Consider the following 18,999-nt stretch of genomic DNA (forward strand, 5'->3'; position numbering starts at 1 on the left):
TTCTGAGCAGAACAGGAAAACAAAGTTAAAGACACACACACACACACACACACACACACACGTTTGTAGGCCTATTACTATACTTGCGAGAACATCAACATTTTAACCCATTAAGACCTGAGGCCGATTCTACAAATGCCAATGCATTTGTAGAATGCGCTATCTTTTAATGGCCAAAGCAAATATTATTTGCTTTATTATTATTTTTTTAACCAGGAGCCTGTCGTATCTAGACTCAATAATTCATTCTTATTCTACTACATTCTGTGCTAAGTTGATTGTCTAGTCTGTCTGTCTGCAAGTTTAAAGGCAATCACGCATAGTCAAGTACCTTGGCTGGTCAGGTGTGATAGGAAGGTAGCATACTATTGTTTCAACGAAGAGGCCACTCTGTATGCATTTCTATGCCACTGTTGATATGTTAAAGTTTAAAACCCCTCCCAGAAACTCCTCTGTTTGATGGAAAACTGCATATATATATGTCTGTAAATACAATGTTGAGTGAGTCTTGTGGGGGCAGCCTGCCCGTACGGTCAGGTATGCTCTAGGGCTCCGCGGCTCAACTCAAGGGCCGCGGGAAGCCCTCTGTCTTTGTCTGACTTACTGCAATAAATAATCCATCTACACTTCAGTTCACATCTCTCTGCCTGCGTGTTTTCCTGGTCCGATCGTCGGAGACTTTGATGCAGACTCTTCGTCCTTATTTGTCTATTTTTAGTCCAGTTTAGTGAGTGTATAGTTAGAAATTACACGTCAAGCCTAAAGCCGAAAAATAGTAGCAGATCCACTGGCCGCCAATGCCTTGCAGTTGTGGGCTTGTAGATCAGCTATTCAGTGCATGACCAGTGAAAATCACTAAGTGTAAATCAAGCACTCCCTGAAAGTTCGGAATGTTTTATTTATTTATTATTATTTAATAATAATAAAAAAATTATCTTGATCCTCTAAAGGAGGATTTCTCATATTCTACTATACTTGTGCAGGTACATTTTGGTGCTCACTAGTCACGCACGCAAACGGAGAGGAATAACTCACTGATAGAAGTCGGCCTCCTTCACGGCCTCCTCACATCTCTTCAGGGTGGTGTTGTGCTGGCTCTGCAGGGACTGCAGCTCTGCCATGGCCCTTGTGCACTGGCTCTTCAGACGCTCGTAGTCGTGGACGCCTTGTTTGGAATTTGGCCTTTACGGGAAGACAGGGAAAGTGAGGCGTCAATGTGGTGGGGTGGGGGGGGGGGGGGGGGGGGGCTAATCTGTTATGTGACCCTCGTCTGCAGAGACCCACTGAACCCACCGACCGCCCGCCAGCTCGCATTTCACCTCCTATAATGGAAAGCCATGCGTTTAAATGCAACCGCACCGCGTTGGTTTTCACCTCCTATAAGCATGTGTCATGGAAAGCCATGTGTTTACATGCAACCACCGCGTTGGTTTTCACCTCCTATAAGCACGTGTCATGGAAAGCCATGCGTTTAAATGCAACCGCACCGCATTGGTTTTCACCTCCTATAAGCACGTGTCGTGGAAAGCCATGTGTTTACATGCAACCGCACCGCATTGGTTTTCACCTCCTATAAGCACGTGTCGTGGAAAGCCATGTGTTTACATGCAACTACCGCGTTTTCACCTCCTATAAACACGTCACATGAGCACATAAAACCTATAGCCATCAGATATTTCAAAATTTTGGGGAAGGAGTTTTTTTCACGATAAAAAACATGCAACGTGTTCTGAGCTTGAAGATCTGCTAAAGAATCTCCAGGTACGGCTGTGGCTCAGGAGGTAGAGCAGGTCGTCCAATGATCCATGGGTTGGCGGTTCGAATCCCAGCTCCTCCTGTCTACATGTCGAAGTGTCCTTGGGCAAGACACTGAACCCCAAATTGCTCCTGATGTGCTGGTTGGTACCTTGCATGGCTTCCGCCGCAATCGGTGTATGAATGTGTGTGTGAATGTAATGCACAATCTATGTAAAGCGCCTTGGATAAAGGCGCTATATAAATGCACCATTTACCATTTAGGTAAATAACATTTTCCTTTGCTCTGGTTTGTTTTAATGGATTAAATCTAAATAGTTAGACCGACGGTTGTAAAGTACCATACTTTATTATTTTCTTTCTGACAATTTGCCAATCTGCTTGTGCAAACCTGAAAAGATATTTAGTTTGGGCGGTGAAAAACAACGACTGGACGATTTAAGTGTTTAACAGAGATGTCTTCCATGTATCCTCCACCTCATCTGCGTGTCATAAAGAAATGCTCTGTCGAGCACATCCAGGTTGAGAAGCAGTCACCCGCGTCACTCTCCCAGGTAAAGTCAACATTATCCCTGTCAGAGCATGACACCTGGACCAGATCAGTGATCACACCCATATCCTGGAGAAACTGCACTGATAAATTGACACAGAAGGTAAACACACACACACACACACACACACACACACACACACACACACACACACACACACACACACACACACACACTTTCAATTGCGATTCGATGAAAACTCTGAAATCTGATCCGAAACTCGGATGTCTGATCAGCACAACGGACAGCGACGTAGTTCGAGAAAGGAGCCAGAGAGATCCTAATTATAAAAGTACAAGTCATGTGCGAGCCTGTTCCGTGCGTGCAGGGGTGACCACTGTACCTGCAGTCGTCGAAGGTGGTGCCAGGCGATGCCAGCGCCAGGCGCTTGCGGAGCTCGTCCCTCTCCCTGGTCACCTGGCGGAGCTGGCACAGGACGACGTCCAGGCTGTCGCCCGCTGGCACGCAGTTGTTGTCGTTCATGGCCGTGGGGGGCGGGGGCGACGCTGCTTCCCCGCTGACGGGCGACCCTGCAGCCATGAGTAGGGCAGTCACGATTAAACATTTCAGAGGATAAAACAAAGAGGCTAAAACATATCTGGCTACTCTAAATTACATATAAAAAAATAATTTTTGCACAAAACATTGTGCTGGTTCTGTTCTATTGTTTCTCCTAGATCAGTGTGCTTCACCTATGATGCACCAGTCACAAGTGACCTAGATCATTGTGCTTCACCTATGATGCACCAGTCACAAGTGACCTAGATCATTGTGCTTCACCTATGATGCACCAGTGACAAGTGACCTAGATCATTGTGCTTCACCTATGATGCACCAGTCACAAGTGACCTAGATCATTGTGCTTCTCCTATGATGCACCAGTCACAAGTGACCTAGATCATTGTGCTTCACCTATGATGCACCAGTCACAAGTGAGGTTGGAGAACCTTAAATCTTTTCCTCACACACGTCTGCTACACATTTACAATACCGGTGGTTCTGGTTCTCAAACTTTTTTATTTATTTCAAGGACACGCATAACTCTGACTTGTACAAATGGAACCAAATGGACCCATAAGAGGCCATTCGGTTTCAATTTTGTATACCCTGAGTTACAGACCTGCATGGATACAATAAAGCGTCATCTTTAATATAGGAATCGTTGAAGAGAACCGTTAAGGAATCGGACCGTTAAGAGAGAATAGTTAATAATCTACTGAATCTCCATTGTAATTTTTGTTTCCTGCCCGACAGGAAGGATTTTCAGGAAGGTTTTTGGTGAAAAACACTGCCGACACAAACTGGAACGCAGATAGAAGAGGATAGAAGACAGAAGAGGATTATGTTCACCTTTGGATCAACATTTGGCTCTTTTTGCTTCATTTATGTAACACAGCGCTGAGTCACTTGGACTCCTGTCAAAAGTGGGAGAGAATGAACAGGGTCACCTTCCTTATCGCCACCGCCGAATGGGAACCTTCATGTTCAAAACGATTACTTTTGGTGGATCCAATCGTTATTAAAGGCCTATTCTTACTCCACTTTTAGGTGATAAGGTGACTCGGTGAAACGGTTGTTAGTAAAAACAGAGAGATGTGTTCGGGTGAGTCTTTTACTTATAACATTTTTTAAACAATAGCAAAGCACAAGACAAGTATGAGTCATACTACACAGTGTCACACAAATGTAGCCAAAATCATCATCGTCCTACCTAGCCAACACTCCCCACTGACAGGTGGTTACCCTGCATTTGGGTTTTAAGATGTTGATATTCATTTTGTATTCATCCTTAGGACCCCAAATCACACCTTGGAAAGTGTGTCTATTTCAAACAAAGTGTTTTTTGACTGGGGGGTCATATTTTGCCTGTCATAATTTGACCCCCCAGTATTCGGATGTATTAGGATGTTGATATTCATTCATCAGCCAACACTCCCCACTGACAGGTAGTACCCCCCCCCCCAGAGAGGACGTATAGGGCCTTAGTCCTACTCCTCCTCCCAGCCTTCACTCCCCACTGAGGTAGTCATATTGATGAAAATATGATATGATATTGTGTATGGGTCTGTATTCAAGAATGTATGTACTGTACACTCAATCACTCAATACAAAAATTCTTGTAAAAAATACATAATATATGGGGTATTTATCAGGGGTTAGATTTAGTCTTTTGATTAAAACAATGTTAAAGCACTATAATCAGATAGTTATTTATTTTTGTTCAGTAACAGGGGTCTCCCCTTTTCACCAATTTAATCTAATCATCACAGAGGACCTCAGCTTCAAATCTTCCAGTTCCATTTTTTTCACTTCCAACTTCACTTGTTTGCCATGTATCCTGTACGGGACCCTGATAATATGGGATAAACTCTCCTATAGCAATGATTCCTATTTGAAAAGAGCTTTTATTTAAATAATAAAATAAAGAGAGAGAGAGAGAGAGAGAGAGAGAGAGAGAGAGAGAGATGTCCTTAATTCTGTCATCATTGTACATACCAACACTGCTGAGGGAGCTGCTGCTTTCCGAGTCCGAGGGCATGGTGGAGAGAACGCTGTATGTGGATCCTGTCAACACACACAAAGGGCCAGTGAGTGCATTTGAGGGGTGCAACAATTTAGCCATTGAGACCCGAGGCAGAGTCTAGTACAAATGACTTCTAAATCAGTAGTTCTGAAACTTTTTTGTTACTCAAAATTATAAAAAACAAATCAGCTTGTGCATCTGCAATTTTTTGGTAAATTAATCACAGGTGTCTTTCCACTTGTATTTCCAGTGTTAAACATAGCTAAGCTAAGGAGGAGTGAGCCATCTCTCTTCCTTTACAATCTGCACAATAAACACTGAAATATATAGCGCATAACAATGGCAACGGCCTATGCAGAACCACATTACAGCCAATACAGCTACATCTGTACCTGCGTGTGCGTGCAGAATTATAGGATCGAAAACAAAAGAATATGGCTTGAACAGCTACCAAACATATATTTTTTATGAGATATTTGAGTTTAAAAGGGCAGGGCTACCCTTTAGCCTGCACGTATTCTTTAACCCATTTTGACCTGAAGAAGATTCTACAAATACCTTCTAAATCCTAACAGTTTTCTGAAAAACCCATGTTTCTACAGTATGTCAGTGGTTCTCAAACATTTTCATGTCAAGGACCCCCAGAATTAAATTAATTTGGCCACCGACCCGCATCTGAAAATATGTTATTCCAGGAACCCCTCAGAAGCAAAGATTTGAGTTAAAAACGTTCGCTCTGAAAGAATATTTATTCAAAGACTTGTGCCACATTCTCACGATTTTTCAAAAATAGCAGACCTACAACCTACAATTTTTCAAAAATAGCAGATCTACAAGCACATAGCACGGCACCGAGTGCAGCGCTATGTGCTTGTAGATCTGCTATTTTTCTATAGCTAAAGTATAACATAATGGCTCAATAAAACACCAAAAGGGGTTCCCGTCCAGAATAGGTTAAATTCAAATGTACGCAGTCAGAATTATTTATTTAGATTGTTTTTCATATGTCAGCAGCCGACTACAAGGATATTCCGTGTCAGTGGTTCCGTGCTGCCACCACTACACTACGCACTGCCAATCTGATCTGCCATTGTCATTAAACCTCCACTCTGTCACCATGCTTTGATGTATGGTCCCTGCACGTTTCTGCCACGCAGGCACAATGTTCACGGCTGAAATGGGATTTCCTCTTTTTATGTCAAGCACGTGAAGAGAGCAGCGTTGCCAAGTCTGCTTATTATAAGCCAGTGGTTCTCACTTTATTGTCCCCAAGGAAAGGACTCCCCCCCCAAAATATTATATGAGTTGACCGCAGAACCCACCTATCTGAAAATGATTTGTGCCAGGGACCGCCAAAACTTAGAGAATATTTCTGTTACAAAAATGCATATTTATTAAATAAATAAATAAATTCAATTAAAAAAGGTTCAGAAATGTAGGCTACACAAGCCTGTATATCTGCTACTAACTTTGGAATAGCCTACATGGATAAAGGGGTTGAAATGATTGTGATGCTGTAACGTATTTTGTAGGGGACCCCCCCTGGGACCCCATAAAGGATCCCGGACCCCACATTGAGAACCAGTGTTATAAGGGACTTTGGACTTGTGGATAAATACTGCTAGTTTCTTCTTTTGGGCTCATTTTACGTAGCCCCTGGCCGCGCTCGTTTCTCACACAAAATCTGGCAACACTGTCTGGAAGAGAGAGAGAGAGAGAGAGAATAGCTGTCCAACACACACGCCGCTAAGCTTGGGGGTGGGGGGGGCTATTACACATGGTGCTGCTGCAATCCATAGGAGCAGACGCTCTATGCAGATGATCCCCTGTCCTCCTAGCGCCAGCAAAGCCCCCACCGCTCTGAAAGAGCAGCATCCATATGGCCGGTGACAGATCTGTGCTGACGAGCATCTCAGAAAGGCACAACTTAAAAAAAATTAAAGTTGTTGTGGTTCCAGAAGCCATTGTTGCATAATGTGTTTGTTTGTATTTGGGATGTATAGGTAGCAGCTTAATCACATTCCCAACGCATGAACCAAGTGATGTGAAACAGCAGGGCTGCACCATTACGCCAAACATGATCATGGGCCTGATGGAGGGGAAAGGAACTGGTTGGAATTACGTGTTCCCTCCACGCGCTACATCCAACCAGGGAAACTCCCCCCTGTCAGGTGTAAAGGAGCAACTTGGACACTCAGGCATGAAGGAAGCATGAGTTCAAGTCCGTTGCTCTCCCCTTGTCCCCCATATATGGGGACTAGGTTGGCGGAGGGTGTAGAGCCCAGGATCACATTAGATGATTTACACAGGGGTGAAAAATGGGTTACAAAATCGTGGGATAAAAAATATATATATAAAAATAAAAAAACATGATCATGGGCAGGTTGAAAGTGGCATCCTTAGACACGGGTGCCAACATTGGCAGAGGAGAGAGTGATCACTGGCACACTGGCATAATTACGCGAGAGATATTTTTTCCTTTTAAACACTTTGACTACAGAAGTACAGAACCCACGTTAATTAATTCAAATAAAGTCCCCTCACGTCTACAAATTACATCCTGCACATAATCCAATACTCGGGAGGATTCGAACCCCAGCCTCCGACGACCGATTATTACATTCACGTTAATTGCCTCATGCACGGCGCGCGTTTGCTTGCATAACTACAAAGGTCTCGGTTAATGTCAATTAAATGCAAGGCAGTCTTAAAGGGATAGTACATTACACCAGTGCTACCAGAGGAAAAGTTTAGTCTAGAACCCAACCCTGTTGTGAGTTGTGACTACTGGTTGATTTGATAGGTTCAGTTTCTGCCATACTGCTTTAACTGTCCATGCTTCAACTAAGGAACGATACCCCTCGGTAGGGTACGTGGAAATTTCGATGGGGGGCAAGTAGACCTGAGAGGTACTACTGTACTTGCCCTGCAGGGCAAGGATGAAAAAACGTTAACGACGGACCCTGGATCTGGGTACCCATCTTGGGCCCCAGCTAAAACCTCCGGCCCTCAACGAGGGACTAGTCCAAGCCTAAAGAACGATGAGCTCTGTGAGAGCCAGCCACTTCAACTGTGGCCCTCCAGTCAGAGGAGGACAGGGAGGGAGAGACAATGAGGCATGGATGGAACACTAGGGCCAAGATGGCTTATTTAAGGAGCCAACGAGATAAGGGACGAAGGCAATTGGGCGAAGGAGAGGGAAGGGAAAAAGGAGAGAAAGAGAGAGCGAGAGAGAGAGAGAGAGAGAGAGAGAGAGAGAGAGAGAGAGCGAGAGATGCTGGGAAAAAGCGGAGAAGAGCTGAGCGGAGCAGGCTTGTAATCTGTTCTGACATACCCTGAAGCTTAATGCTCACAGCACACAGTGTTGAGCGCCGATTTCATATTGTTCTGTGAGACATGTTGGCAAGCTCTCTGGGGCTGTGCAGTGTCAGTGTGTCTGCACTGCACTGCACTGTACTGATGCACTTCTCCCTGGGCGCATTATAACGCAAGAAAGACACAAGTTATTGAAATTCACGTCATCTGACCCGGTCTCGTAGTTAAGTAAATGAAGACAACAGCCGCAATTAACAAGCGTTGCGCCAGCTCAAACTGAACAGTTCACATCTTTGCTTTACAGTGAAGCTTTGTTTGAGAAAAACCCTGTGTACTGTACACTGTAGTATTTTTATATGATTTCACAATTCAAAGCAGTGAAACAAGTGACAGTAATGTCATCTGCAGCAATAACATGATACACACACACAGACACACGTACAGCTCACTTTCAACTTTATTAATCCCTGGAGCGGAGGGTGATTTGGTTTAGCAGCAAGCAAGAGACACAGACAATAAAATACAAAAAGCCCACATACAGTAGGGTGCATCAAATGGGGTGGTGGTGTAGGTACTGAATCTTGTGTATGTGATTCTAGGATTGGGACCAGAGTAAAATAATGAAAAAGCTGCACAAACGAATAAAGTGCTGAATCAAGTGCTGCATACAAGTATAAAGTGCTGAGTTTCACAGTTAAAAGTTGTCACCAATAGAAATACAATAAAGCTATACTGTCACTGAAGAACAACCATTTATTTGGCTTGAAGCCATAGAGGCCCACGGGCACCGTTCTAGTCTATCTATCTATAAATGCACAAAGTCAAATTCGACACACGCGTTCCACACCACAGCAAGGGGTGCAGTGCCCGGTGTCGAGTCGGTCGGACCCACGGTTGTCCAGAATCGCCCCAAACAGGCCTCTCTGCCCGGGCTCTGGATCGGGGCCCCTACCCAGCATCCCTATATGGAGCTGGCCTGTTCTGACCTCACAACACTCCATAATAGGAATAAAAGGGACACAGAGAGACACATACAGAAATGCAATCATTCCAAGTAGGCCAGTGCCCAACGGGCACCGCCGTAGAGGCCCCACGGGCACCTCTCTAGTACAGTATAATCCTGCATATTCAATAGTGAGCAACTCTCTGTGAGCTTGTAGGTCTGCTATTTCCACTGTGTTTCGGAAACACCGCCCTAGAGGCTATCATGGAACGCAGTGATATAGTCATCTAGTAACAAACCACACTAATTAACTCAAACAGAGTATAGATTCCATATCAGATATCTCTCTCGGTCAATTAGCCTCACGCAACACCCGTTAATCATAGCAATTAGCGCCAGCCTCATTCGGGGGTGGGGTGAACATTTGTCTACACGCTGGACTGCAGCAATAAAGCCTGCCTTCATTAATAACGGAGGAGGTATCTAGTCCGCAGGAGAGACAAAGGGACATTTCACCTACCACCATTAATGGCCCGGAGGCCCATCACTCACAACACACCTGTCACCATTGGTCCGAAGGCCCGTCAGTCACAACCAGGACCTGACGTCCTTATTAACCAACAGATAAACGTATCCTGACAACCCTGAGGTAGACAAGGTACTTGCCACGTGAGCAGGCTACTTGTATAGCCTTACTCAGTAGGGTAAAGTAACGAAGTACATTTACTAAGTACTGTTTCTTAAAGGAGAATTCCATACTAGATGGTTTTCTTACCTTTATTTGTAGTTGTTACGTCACCACCAAAGAGGTCCAGGTGTTATTTTGTGCAAAAGTGCATTATTGGCTATTTCCCCTACCATAAGCCCTCAATAGGGGTTGGGTTTTTGCTAATTTGCTTATTTCTATCAAAATAAGTAGTAAAGTGTGCCGCTTGGGATACTATTTACATTATGAAGAGGATACAAAAGAAATAGATTTTTGAGCGATGGAAATAAGTGAATTAGCACAACACCCCATAGCCCCATTCAATTCAATTCAATGCTTTAAATGGTAGTTGTGGGGCGCGCTTTTTGGGGGGCTTGTTTCTAAAGTCTACTTAGCTTATTTGGATTCCTTCCGAATGTCGTTTAAACCAGACAGTTGATCTCAAACTGTTTATTATAAATATGTATTTGTCCCACCCCTAAATATGGCTATGGCAGCTGTCGTAGCCATCTGGGCACCTAGGCTGCTAATCCAGCCAGTGTGTTGCAGGTTCGAGTCCCGATCCCGGCGACCTTTGCTCCATGCTCTCTCTTCCCATTTCCTGTCAGACTACTTTTACACTATCAAATACGGCCCCCAAAAATATCTTAAAAAAAGCTTGTAGATGATCTACTTTCAAAAAGCCAATGTACAGTAAGTACAGTATATGTTTATAAAGTGCTCATGTGGCCTTCGCCGCTTCTTTTGCGCTTGTTTTAATAGACCTGGTTGCTTATACATTTCCAGCAAAATCTGGCAACACTGTGGCCGGGGATAACGGCCTGGCTGCAAGACAAACTGCAGCAGCTGAGCCCTGCCTGCCTGCCTCCAGAGCCATGCAGATCTGAATGATGCAAGTGGCACAAGCAGCCGTCACACACATTTAATCAAGGGCCATTACATATCCTCGCTGCCGGGGCAAAAGCCTCTCATCTCCATATTTGCATTACTAAAGTAGCAGATCCACAAGCCGCCATTTTGAATTATATGAAAATCAGTTCAAATGCATCTCCTCCCAGGATCTTTGATCAAAATGCACGAAAAGATCTGCTACTTTTACTATTTTTTTGTCCTGAAAAGTAACAGGTAGAGATTTGGACATTATTTGGACATTTCACACGACAGGGACGATATGCTAATGAGGTGTAAGCTAGGGTTGGGATCGTATAGGATTTTATATTTAACAAAATATACTGTATATAATTTTGATGAACACAAATTCAATCATGCGTATGGTACTGCATGCATATTATTATAGTGGTCCTCGCGGTCCAGGTTCCCTCTGGGCTACTCGAGGGGGTTCCAAATGGACCCTTGCAGGTCGGTAACTCTGTGACTGTACAAGAGTTGTACATTTGGTTTCACCACTGGTTATTATGATTGTGTATTCAGACGTCAACGGGCACATAGTCCACATAACCAGCTCTGGCAGCGTGATGAAACCGGTTCCCGGAAACGGTTCCAAAATGTGATGGAACCGATTACGGTTCCTCAATGTTGGATCCTTTGGTTCCGGATCCCAGTGCAGCAGCTCAAGATGGTTTACGGAGGGGAGGAGGAAGCTGGATGCTATCCTGATGAAGAACACACTTAAGACACCTGGCATTTGACCTGAAGACACCTGAAGTTATTTTCGGGGCCTTTATCCGGAGACAGGACACATGGCAGTGTTGATCTTGACAGCAAATTTGGATTTAGTCATATTTTAGTCATCCGAAATGTTTTAGTTTGAGTCTAGTTTTAGTCGACTAAATATCGTTAGATTTTACAGGTGATTTTGTCGACGTCACATGAGCAAGATTAAGTCCGATTGGTTCTAAATATCGCCCAGCCCCCGAGTGAGAGAGTTAGAGGTTACGGTAACCCTCTGTGGTGTAAGTAGGTCAGGAGAGCTCTGCCTTGGGGGAGCACATTCATCTGTTCCACTCCTCCCACTCCCATGCTTCAGAACAGTTCTTCTCAAAGTGGGGTCCCCCCCAGGGGTCCTTGAGGGGGCCGAAATCTGTTTCACAACTTGAACTTAAAAAATAGTGGAAATAAGCTCATCACGCGTCGGATATGACGATTATGCAAAAATAACTGATTATCTTACAATTAAATTAATACACAGAATATCTGTACGTATGCACGTCTATGTTTCACGTGTTATCTCAAGAAGCGACCTTGGCAGGGAAGGGACTATACAGACTGAAACAATTATGCCAGTAAATGAGTAAGTAAGTTTTAAGCATATTTTGATTATCACGATAATGCTGTTAACGCAATTATTTTTGCCACAATAATCATGTAATTTTCATCCCTGGGACATCCCTACATCTTCACCAATCTTAAAACTACCAAATGTGGAACAGCAAAATGGTAATAGTGGCCATGTTCCCTGGCTCAGAGTATGAGCCATTCTGTAATTGTAATACCCATTAACATGGCTGTGACTGGAGGATCAGATAGCAGTGAGTCCTTGGCCACAGGCAGATAAGCAGAATGTTTGACCCCCAATTATTATTGTCTCCACCAGGCCGAAGGCATGTGGGGAGAGTATGTTTTGCACTCCGTCCGTCCGCGTGTCCGTCCGTCCGTCCGTCCGTCCGTCCGTCCGTGTGTCCGTGTGTCCGTGAACAGCTAATCTCGGCCACCGTTAACCCGCTCGATGCCATATTTTGCACACACACTCCCTGGATGCCAACGATGAACCTCTGCCCCAAACTTTCCAGAACGGCCTGTTATAGCGCCACCAGGAGGCCGCTTTGTGCAAAACAAGTTTTTGCACAGTACACCTACAGATTTTGTCCAAACATCACGCAAATTGGTACACAGTCTCTCTAGAGCCATTCAACGAAACGGGTCTTTCAGATTTATCAGACTCCATCCTGATTGGTTAAGATTGGCTTCCAAAGTTCACAGGAGTGCTCAGTTTCAAACAAAATGCTGCAAATCATGAACACATCGCGTGATTTCCGTGAAATTGTGCACCCACATTCCCACTAGGCCGAGGACGAAATGCCACATGAACAATTTCAACTCAGCCTCAAGGTGGCGCTATAACTGGCCGAAAAGTGTTTTTACCTCTAACTGCACGGATCTGTGGATAACCTGGTGGAGACCTGTGCCCGGAAGGGCACTTTTTCTAGTTATTTCTCTTTTTCATGTCATGTTGTTTTCATAAGTTATATCTCCTGAGTCCTCCAATAGAAACTTTACAAAATCTAAATAATAACTAATGACAACATTTAGGAAACCAAAAAAACTCGCCGTGACCCATGACAATGACATGACAAAAATGCGTTCCGAAACCAGCTGGTTTCCCCTGGGCTGCCAGTTGGTCCTGCTCACAGGCCCTTTTTCCACCGGTTGGGTTGGGTTCTTAGTCCATGAGCCAGAGCTCCAAAATTGGAACGTTAATTATGAATTGAGTGGGCAAAACCATACCTATAATGAAATTGTCGCCATGAAACTTCCCCAGTTACTTACACAAATAAATATTCAAATTAGGCATTATATAGGAAAATGTGCAAAAAATATATATATCGTTAGCCTCATAGGATAAATGCATAAGTCATTTTTTATGATTTTCGGATAATAAGGAAAAACACATTTTCTCGCAAGTATGTAAGAGTTTTTAATGCAGATTTTTACAATGGTTTCCTGAGGGGTTAACAAAATGTTTTTTACAAAAAGATAAACATGAGAGTCATTCCATAACAAAAAAAAGTGACTTAGGCCATTTTCAAGAAAATAATCTGTGACTTAGGCATTTTTTAATACATGTCTACTAAACACCTGGGGGTCTATTAGAGTGATGTTAACTCCATACTAAACACCTGGGGGTCTATTAGAGTAATGTTAACTCCATACTAAACACCTGGGGGTCTATTAGAGTGATGTTAACTCCATACTAAACACCTGGGGGTCTATTAGAGTGATGTTAACTCCATACTAAACACCTGGGGGTCTATTAGAGTGATGTTACCATACTAAACACCTGGGGGTCTATTAGAGTAATGTTAACTCCATACTAAACACCTGGGGGTCTATTAGAGTAATGTTAACTCCATACTAAACACCTGGGGGTCTATTAGAGTGATGTTAACTCCATACTAAACACCTGGGGGTCTATTAGAGTGATGTTAACTCCATACTAAACACCTGGGGGTCTATTAGAGTGATGTTAACTCCATACTAAACACCTGGGGGTCTATTAGAGTGATGTTAACTCCATACTAAACACTTGGGGGTCTATTAGAGTAATGTTAACTCCATACTAAACACCTGGGGGTCTGTTAGAGTAATGTTAACTCCATACAGAACACCTGGGGGTCTATTAGAGTAATGTTAACTCCATACTAAACACCTGGGGGTCTGTTAGAGTGATGTTAACTCCATACTAAACACCTGGGGGTCTATTAGAGTAATGTTAACTCCATACTAAACACCTGGGGGTCTGTTAGAGTAATGTTAACTCCATACAGAACACCTGGGGGTCTATTAGAGTGATGTTAACTCCATACTAAACACCTGGGGGTCTATTAGAGTAATGTTAACTCCATACTAAACACCTGGGGGTCTATTAGAGTAATGTTAACTCCATACTAAACACCTGGGGGTCTGTTAGAGTAATGTTAACTCCATACAGAACACCTGGGGGTCTATTAGAGTGATGTTAACTCCATACTAAACACCTGGGGGTCTGTTAGAGTAATGTTAACTCCATACAGAACACCTGGGGGTATATTAGAGTGATGTTAACTCCATACTAAACACCTGGGGGTCTGTTAGAGTAATGTTAACTCCATACAGAACACCTGGGGGTCTATTAGAGTAATGTTAACTCCATACAGAACACCTGGGGGTCTATTAGAGTGATGTTAACTCCATACTAAACACCTGGGGGTCTATTAGAGTAATGTTAACTCCATACTAAACACCTGGGGGTCTGTTAGAGTAATGTTAACTCCATACAGAACACCTGGGGGTCTATTAGAGTGATGTTAACTCCATACTAAACACCTGGGGGTCTATTAGAGTAATGTTAACTCCATACTAAACACCTTGGGGTCTGTTAGAGTAATGTTAACTCCATACAGAACACCTGGGGGTCTATTAGAGTGATGTTAACTCCATACTAAACACCTGGGGGTCTGTTAGAGTAATGTTAACTCCATACTAAACACCTGGGGGTCTGTTAGAGTAATGTTAACTCCATACAGAACACCTGGGGGTCTATTAGAGTGATGTTAACTCCATACTAAACACCTGGGGGTCTATTAGAGTGATGTTAACTCCATACTAAACACCTGGGGGTCTGTTAGAGTAATGTTAACTCCATACAGAACACCTGGGGGTCTATTAGAGTAATGTTAACTCCATACTAAACACCTGGGAGTCTGTTAGAGTAATGTTAACTCCATACTAAACACCTGGGGGTCTGTTAGAGTAATGTTAACTCCATACAGAACACCTGGGGGTCTATTAGAGTGATGTTAACTCCATACTAAACACCTGGGGGTCTATTAGAGTGATGTTAACTCCATACTAAACACCTGGGGGTCTATTAGAGTGATGTTAACTCCATACTAAACACCTGGGGGTCTATTAGAGTAATGTTAACTCCATACTAAACACCTGGGGGTCTATTAGAGTAATGTTAACTCCATACTAAACACCTGGGGGTCTATTAGAGTGATGTTAACTCCATACTAACCACCTGGGGGTCTGTTAGAGTAATGTTAACTCCATACTAAACACCTGGGGGTCTGTTAGAGTAATGTTAACTACATACTAAACACCTGGGGGTCTATTAGAGTGATGTTAACTCCATACTAAACACCTGGGGTCTATTAGAGTAATGTTAACTCCATACAGAACACCTGGGGGTCTATTAGAGTAATGTTAACTCCATACTAAACACCTGGGGGTCTATTAGAGTAATGTTAACTCCATACTAAACACCTGGGGGTCTGTTAGAGTAATGTTAACTCCATACTAAACACCTGGGGGTCTATTAGAGTAACTGTTGTTTGCTGTGTATGCAATGTAAAAATGCCCAAGTCACACAAAGTGAGTTAGGCGGCAACGTAAAAATGCTCAAATCACACAAGTGACTTAGGCAGATCATCATTTTTGAAGATTGTGAGCTTTGTGATTGGCTGAGGACATAGGCGATGATCCAGAACGATGCAGCAGCCCCAGGAGATCACCTGTATGCAGAAATCTCAATTTCGCCAAAAAATGACTTAGGCATTTATCCTATGAGGCTAACGATATGTAAAAAGCTTGTAAAAAGCCTATAAACAATTTAATATAGGTATGGTTTTGCACACTCGATTAATAATTAATGTTCCAAGTTTGGAGGTCTGGCTCATGGATGAAAAACTGGTTCTAATCTGAACTGAACCGGTTCCCAGCCGGTGGAAAGGGGGTCTCAGTGTGGATTGCCACAGAGCGAGGCGAGGGGCTGTCAGCCCCCAGAGGAGCACACACCGTCACAGGGTGGATGCCACAGAGTGAGGGGCTGTCAGCCCCCAGGGTAGCACACACACACACACACACACCGTCTGGAGCCTTCTAATCCAGTGACTGCAGACCCACTGCATGGGGGTTCTCTGTGACGAGCCACTTTCTTTTTGAGTGGTGCAACCACAGAGCTGTGTGTGTGGCTGGGTATCTGGCTGGCTGGGTGCGTCTGAGCACGAAAACAGCATGGTTGTTTTTCAGCATGCACATATTAATATTAACTATATATGATGATTTCGGGTGTCCCAGTACAGTACAGTACAGTACAGTACAGTACAGTACAGTACAGTACAGTACAGTACAGTACAGTACAGTACAGTACAGTACAGTACACTAGTACAGTACAGTACAGTACAGTAGAGGGACCCCCACACGGTAACTCTGTCATTTCTCAACCATTTTGGACGCGGGGTGGCTCGCCGGAACCGGCCCGGCACCCTGAGTGAGTTCCCCCCCCCCCCGCCCCCACACACACACACAACACACATAGAGTTGCATCCCAGAGCAGTGTATTCTGGGGAGAAATTGATGCCTTTGTTCCACTCGCATATTGTGCAATGAGCTAGTCAGTGTATGCTGGACTAGGTTAACACATTATAACAAAGGTTTTCAACCAGTGGTCCTTGAGGTGGTTCCAGGTAGTCCCCAGATAAATGATGGATCCATGGGTCCATTTGATTTCATTTGGCACGCTCAATAGTTAAATTATTGTTAAACTGCATTAGGCTTTACTTACTTAAAAAATATTATTTTGATCAACGTTTCCCTGATAAAAAAATATATCCATGCACACTGGTGAGCCGTCAGACAGGTCCAGGTGTGAATGTGCTGCACCTTGACGTGATTAATTCATAGTCTCCAATCAACCCAAGCATGAATAATTCTTGACCTATCGGGTGGAAACCTCATACACTATGTCCAAAACTGTTGCTTTCCAGGATTCAAATGTAATGATTTGCAAAAGCAGCAGATATAGGCTTGTTTCAAGTCCACCACTTTTCATGCTTTTGTGTGACGCTGTACTGTAGTATGATCAAGTAGGACATTCATTTGCGAAAAAACACAAAAACTTTGAATATGGAAATAAGGTGGTTTCTATCCGACAGCAACTCTATGATTATTCCCTCAATGTTTTTTTTGTTTTTTTTGTGCCTCCGCTCCATTACGGAGCCATGTGTGTCCCCATGTCAGAATCAGAATCAGAAGCCTTTATTGCCATGACGACGATGTAAACATGTTAGGAATTTGGTTTGGTGCAAAACAGGACAAGACAAAAAGTGCAAAAACATATATATAAAAACATATATTCAGTATTCACACAATAGTGAATAAATATAAAGTGCAGAGAGTTAAAGTCAGTCCATAATCACTACGAGTGGGGATGGAGGAAGGATAGAAGGGGGTCAGGGGGGGGACACCAGCAGCATTGAGGAGCCGGATAGCCGTGGGGAAAAAGCTGTTTGAATGTCAGGCCTTCAGTCTTTAGGGAACGCAACCTGCTGCCTGAGGGAAGCGGGGCAAAAAGACTGTGGCCTGGTGTGCATTTATGTATTGTATGTGTACACGTCCCAGCACGGAAAGCTGTGTGTGTGCCATGTGAAGTCTGTGTGTGATTACAGCGATTTGTCACTCAATGTAAACAAATATTCGATCATTAACCCCTGGGCTACAATTAACGGAAAAAACGGATTATTGCTAAAAATACAAACCTCCCGTTCACGCAATTAACGGAATGTCAATAAATGTCAGTTATCTAGGGTTCAACGGAGCAAAAATGTGTATTTTTTCGCTAATATCCCTAATGTTGGATGTAATTTACCAAAAAACGGCCGAAATCCGTGTGATCGTGCGCTATCGTGCACGCGCACAGTCTCTATGTGCGTCGCTGTAAAATATTTGATATTTTGCGATGTTTTTGGGGTTGATTTGAGGTTAATTTTACTTAGTTATGAAAAATATAGCATTAGCTTAGCAATCCGGACCAGCCAAGCTAGTGACTAGGGTCAAAATACTACCGGATGTTGTCGATCGTTGAACCGGAAGTGACTTAGGAAGATTTGTCTATTTTGGCCAAAATCAGCATTCCCGCCATCTGGTGGCAATTCGAGAGAATACACTAGCAATGAAAAAAATTAATAAAAACATCTGTTCAAACCACCAGATCTTTCTATTAATGTGAAAATGATGAATTAAAAATATGCCAATTTGTTACCCAAACAAAAAAATTGGGATTGGTAGTCCAAGGGTTAAGTTGGGTAAAGTGAATTTGGCTATATTTGACCTATGATGACATGTTATGCTGCTTCAAAGGCAATATGGACTATACAGCATTTCCAAAAATGTGACAATGTCTTTTGCAGTTTAATGTCTTGCTATGTCATAGGAAAATGATATAATCTTTGCAACTATGAATGAAAGTGATCTCATAAAATGATCCAAGCCAATCCTAGAAACCGAACCGGTATCCCGAAAGATGCTGCCGTAGGGACCACACTTTGTGATGACTTTCTATCATCCAGATGTCTCGGTTCATGATCTCATGGTGTTAGCAAGCATTTAGGTGGCATTTTCATTGTCTTGCGGCTTCATTAACACAATCAGCGCCGGGATTTCTTTCAAAATAGCAGCTCGGGGTGCCGATATGGCAACTTTTACT

The 18,999-nt window shown here is 43.4% G+C and overlaps 1 protein-coding gene across 1 annotated transcript in view; it reads right to left on the bottom strand.

Annotated features, from left to right (window-relative positions):
- The window catches only part of dlg5a (discs, large homolog 5a), a 123,741-nt gene that overhangs the window by 87,142 nt on the left and 17,600 nt on the right, over window positions 1–18,999 (bottom strand). The window contains exons 2-4 of the mRNA XM_083775285.1: window positions 4,803–4,871; window positions 2,650–2,836; window positions 1,036–1,182 (exon numbers count right to left, since the gene is read on the bottom strand). Coding sequence (XP_083631411.1) covers window positions 1,036–1,182; window positions 2,650–2,836; window positions 4,803–4,871 — 403 coding nt within the window. The remainder of the gene's footprint in view (window positions 1–1,035; window positions 1,183–2,649; window positions 2,837–4,802; window positions 4,872–18,999) is intronic.

Source organism: Protomyctophum parallelum (genome assembly GCF_964188405.1).
Source record: "Protomyctophum parallelum genome assembly, chromosome: 10".
Classification (NCBI taxonomy): Eukaryota; Metazoa; Chordata; class Actinopteri; order Myctophiformes; family Myctophidae; genus Protomyctophum; species Protomyctophum parallelum.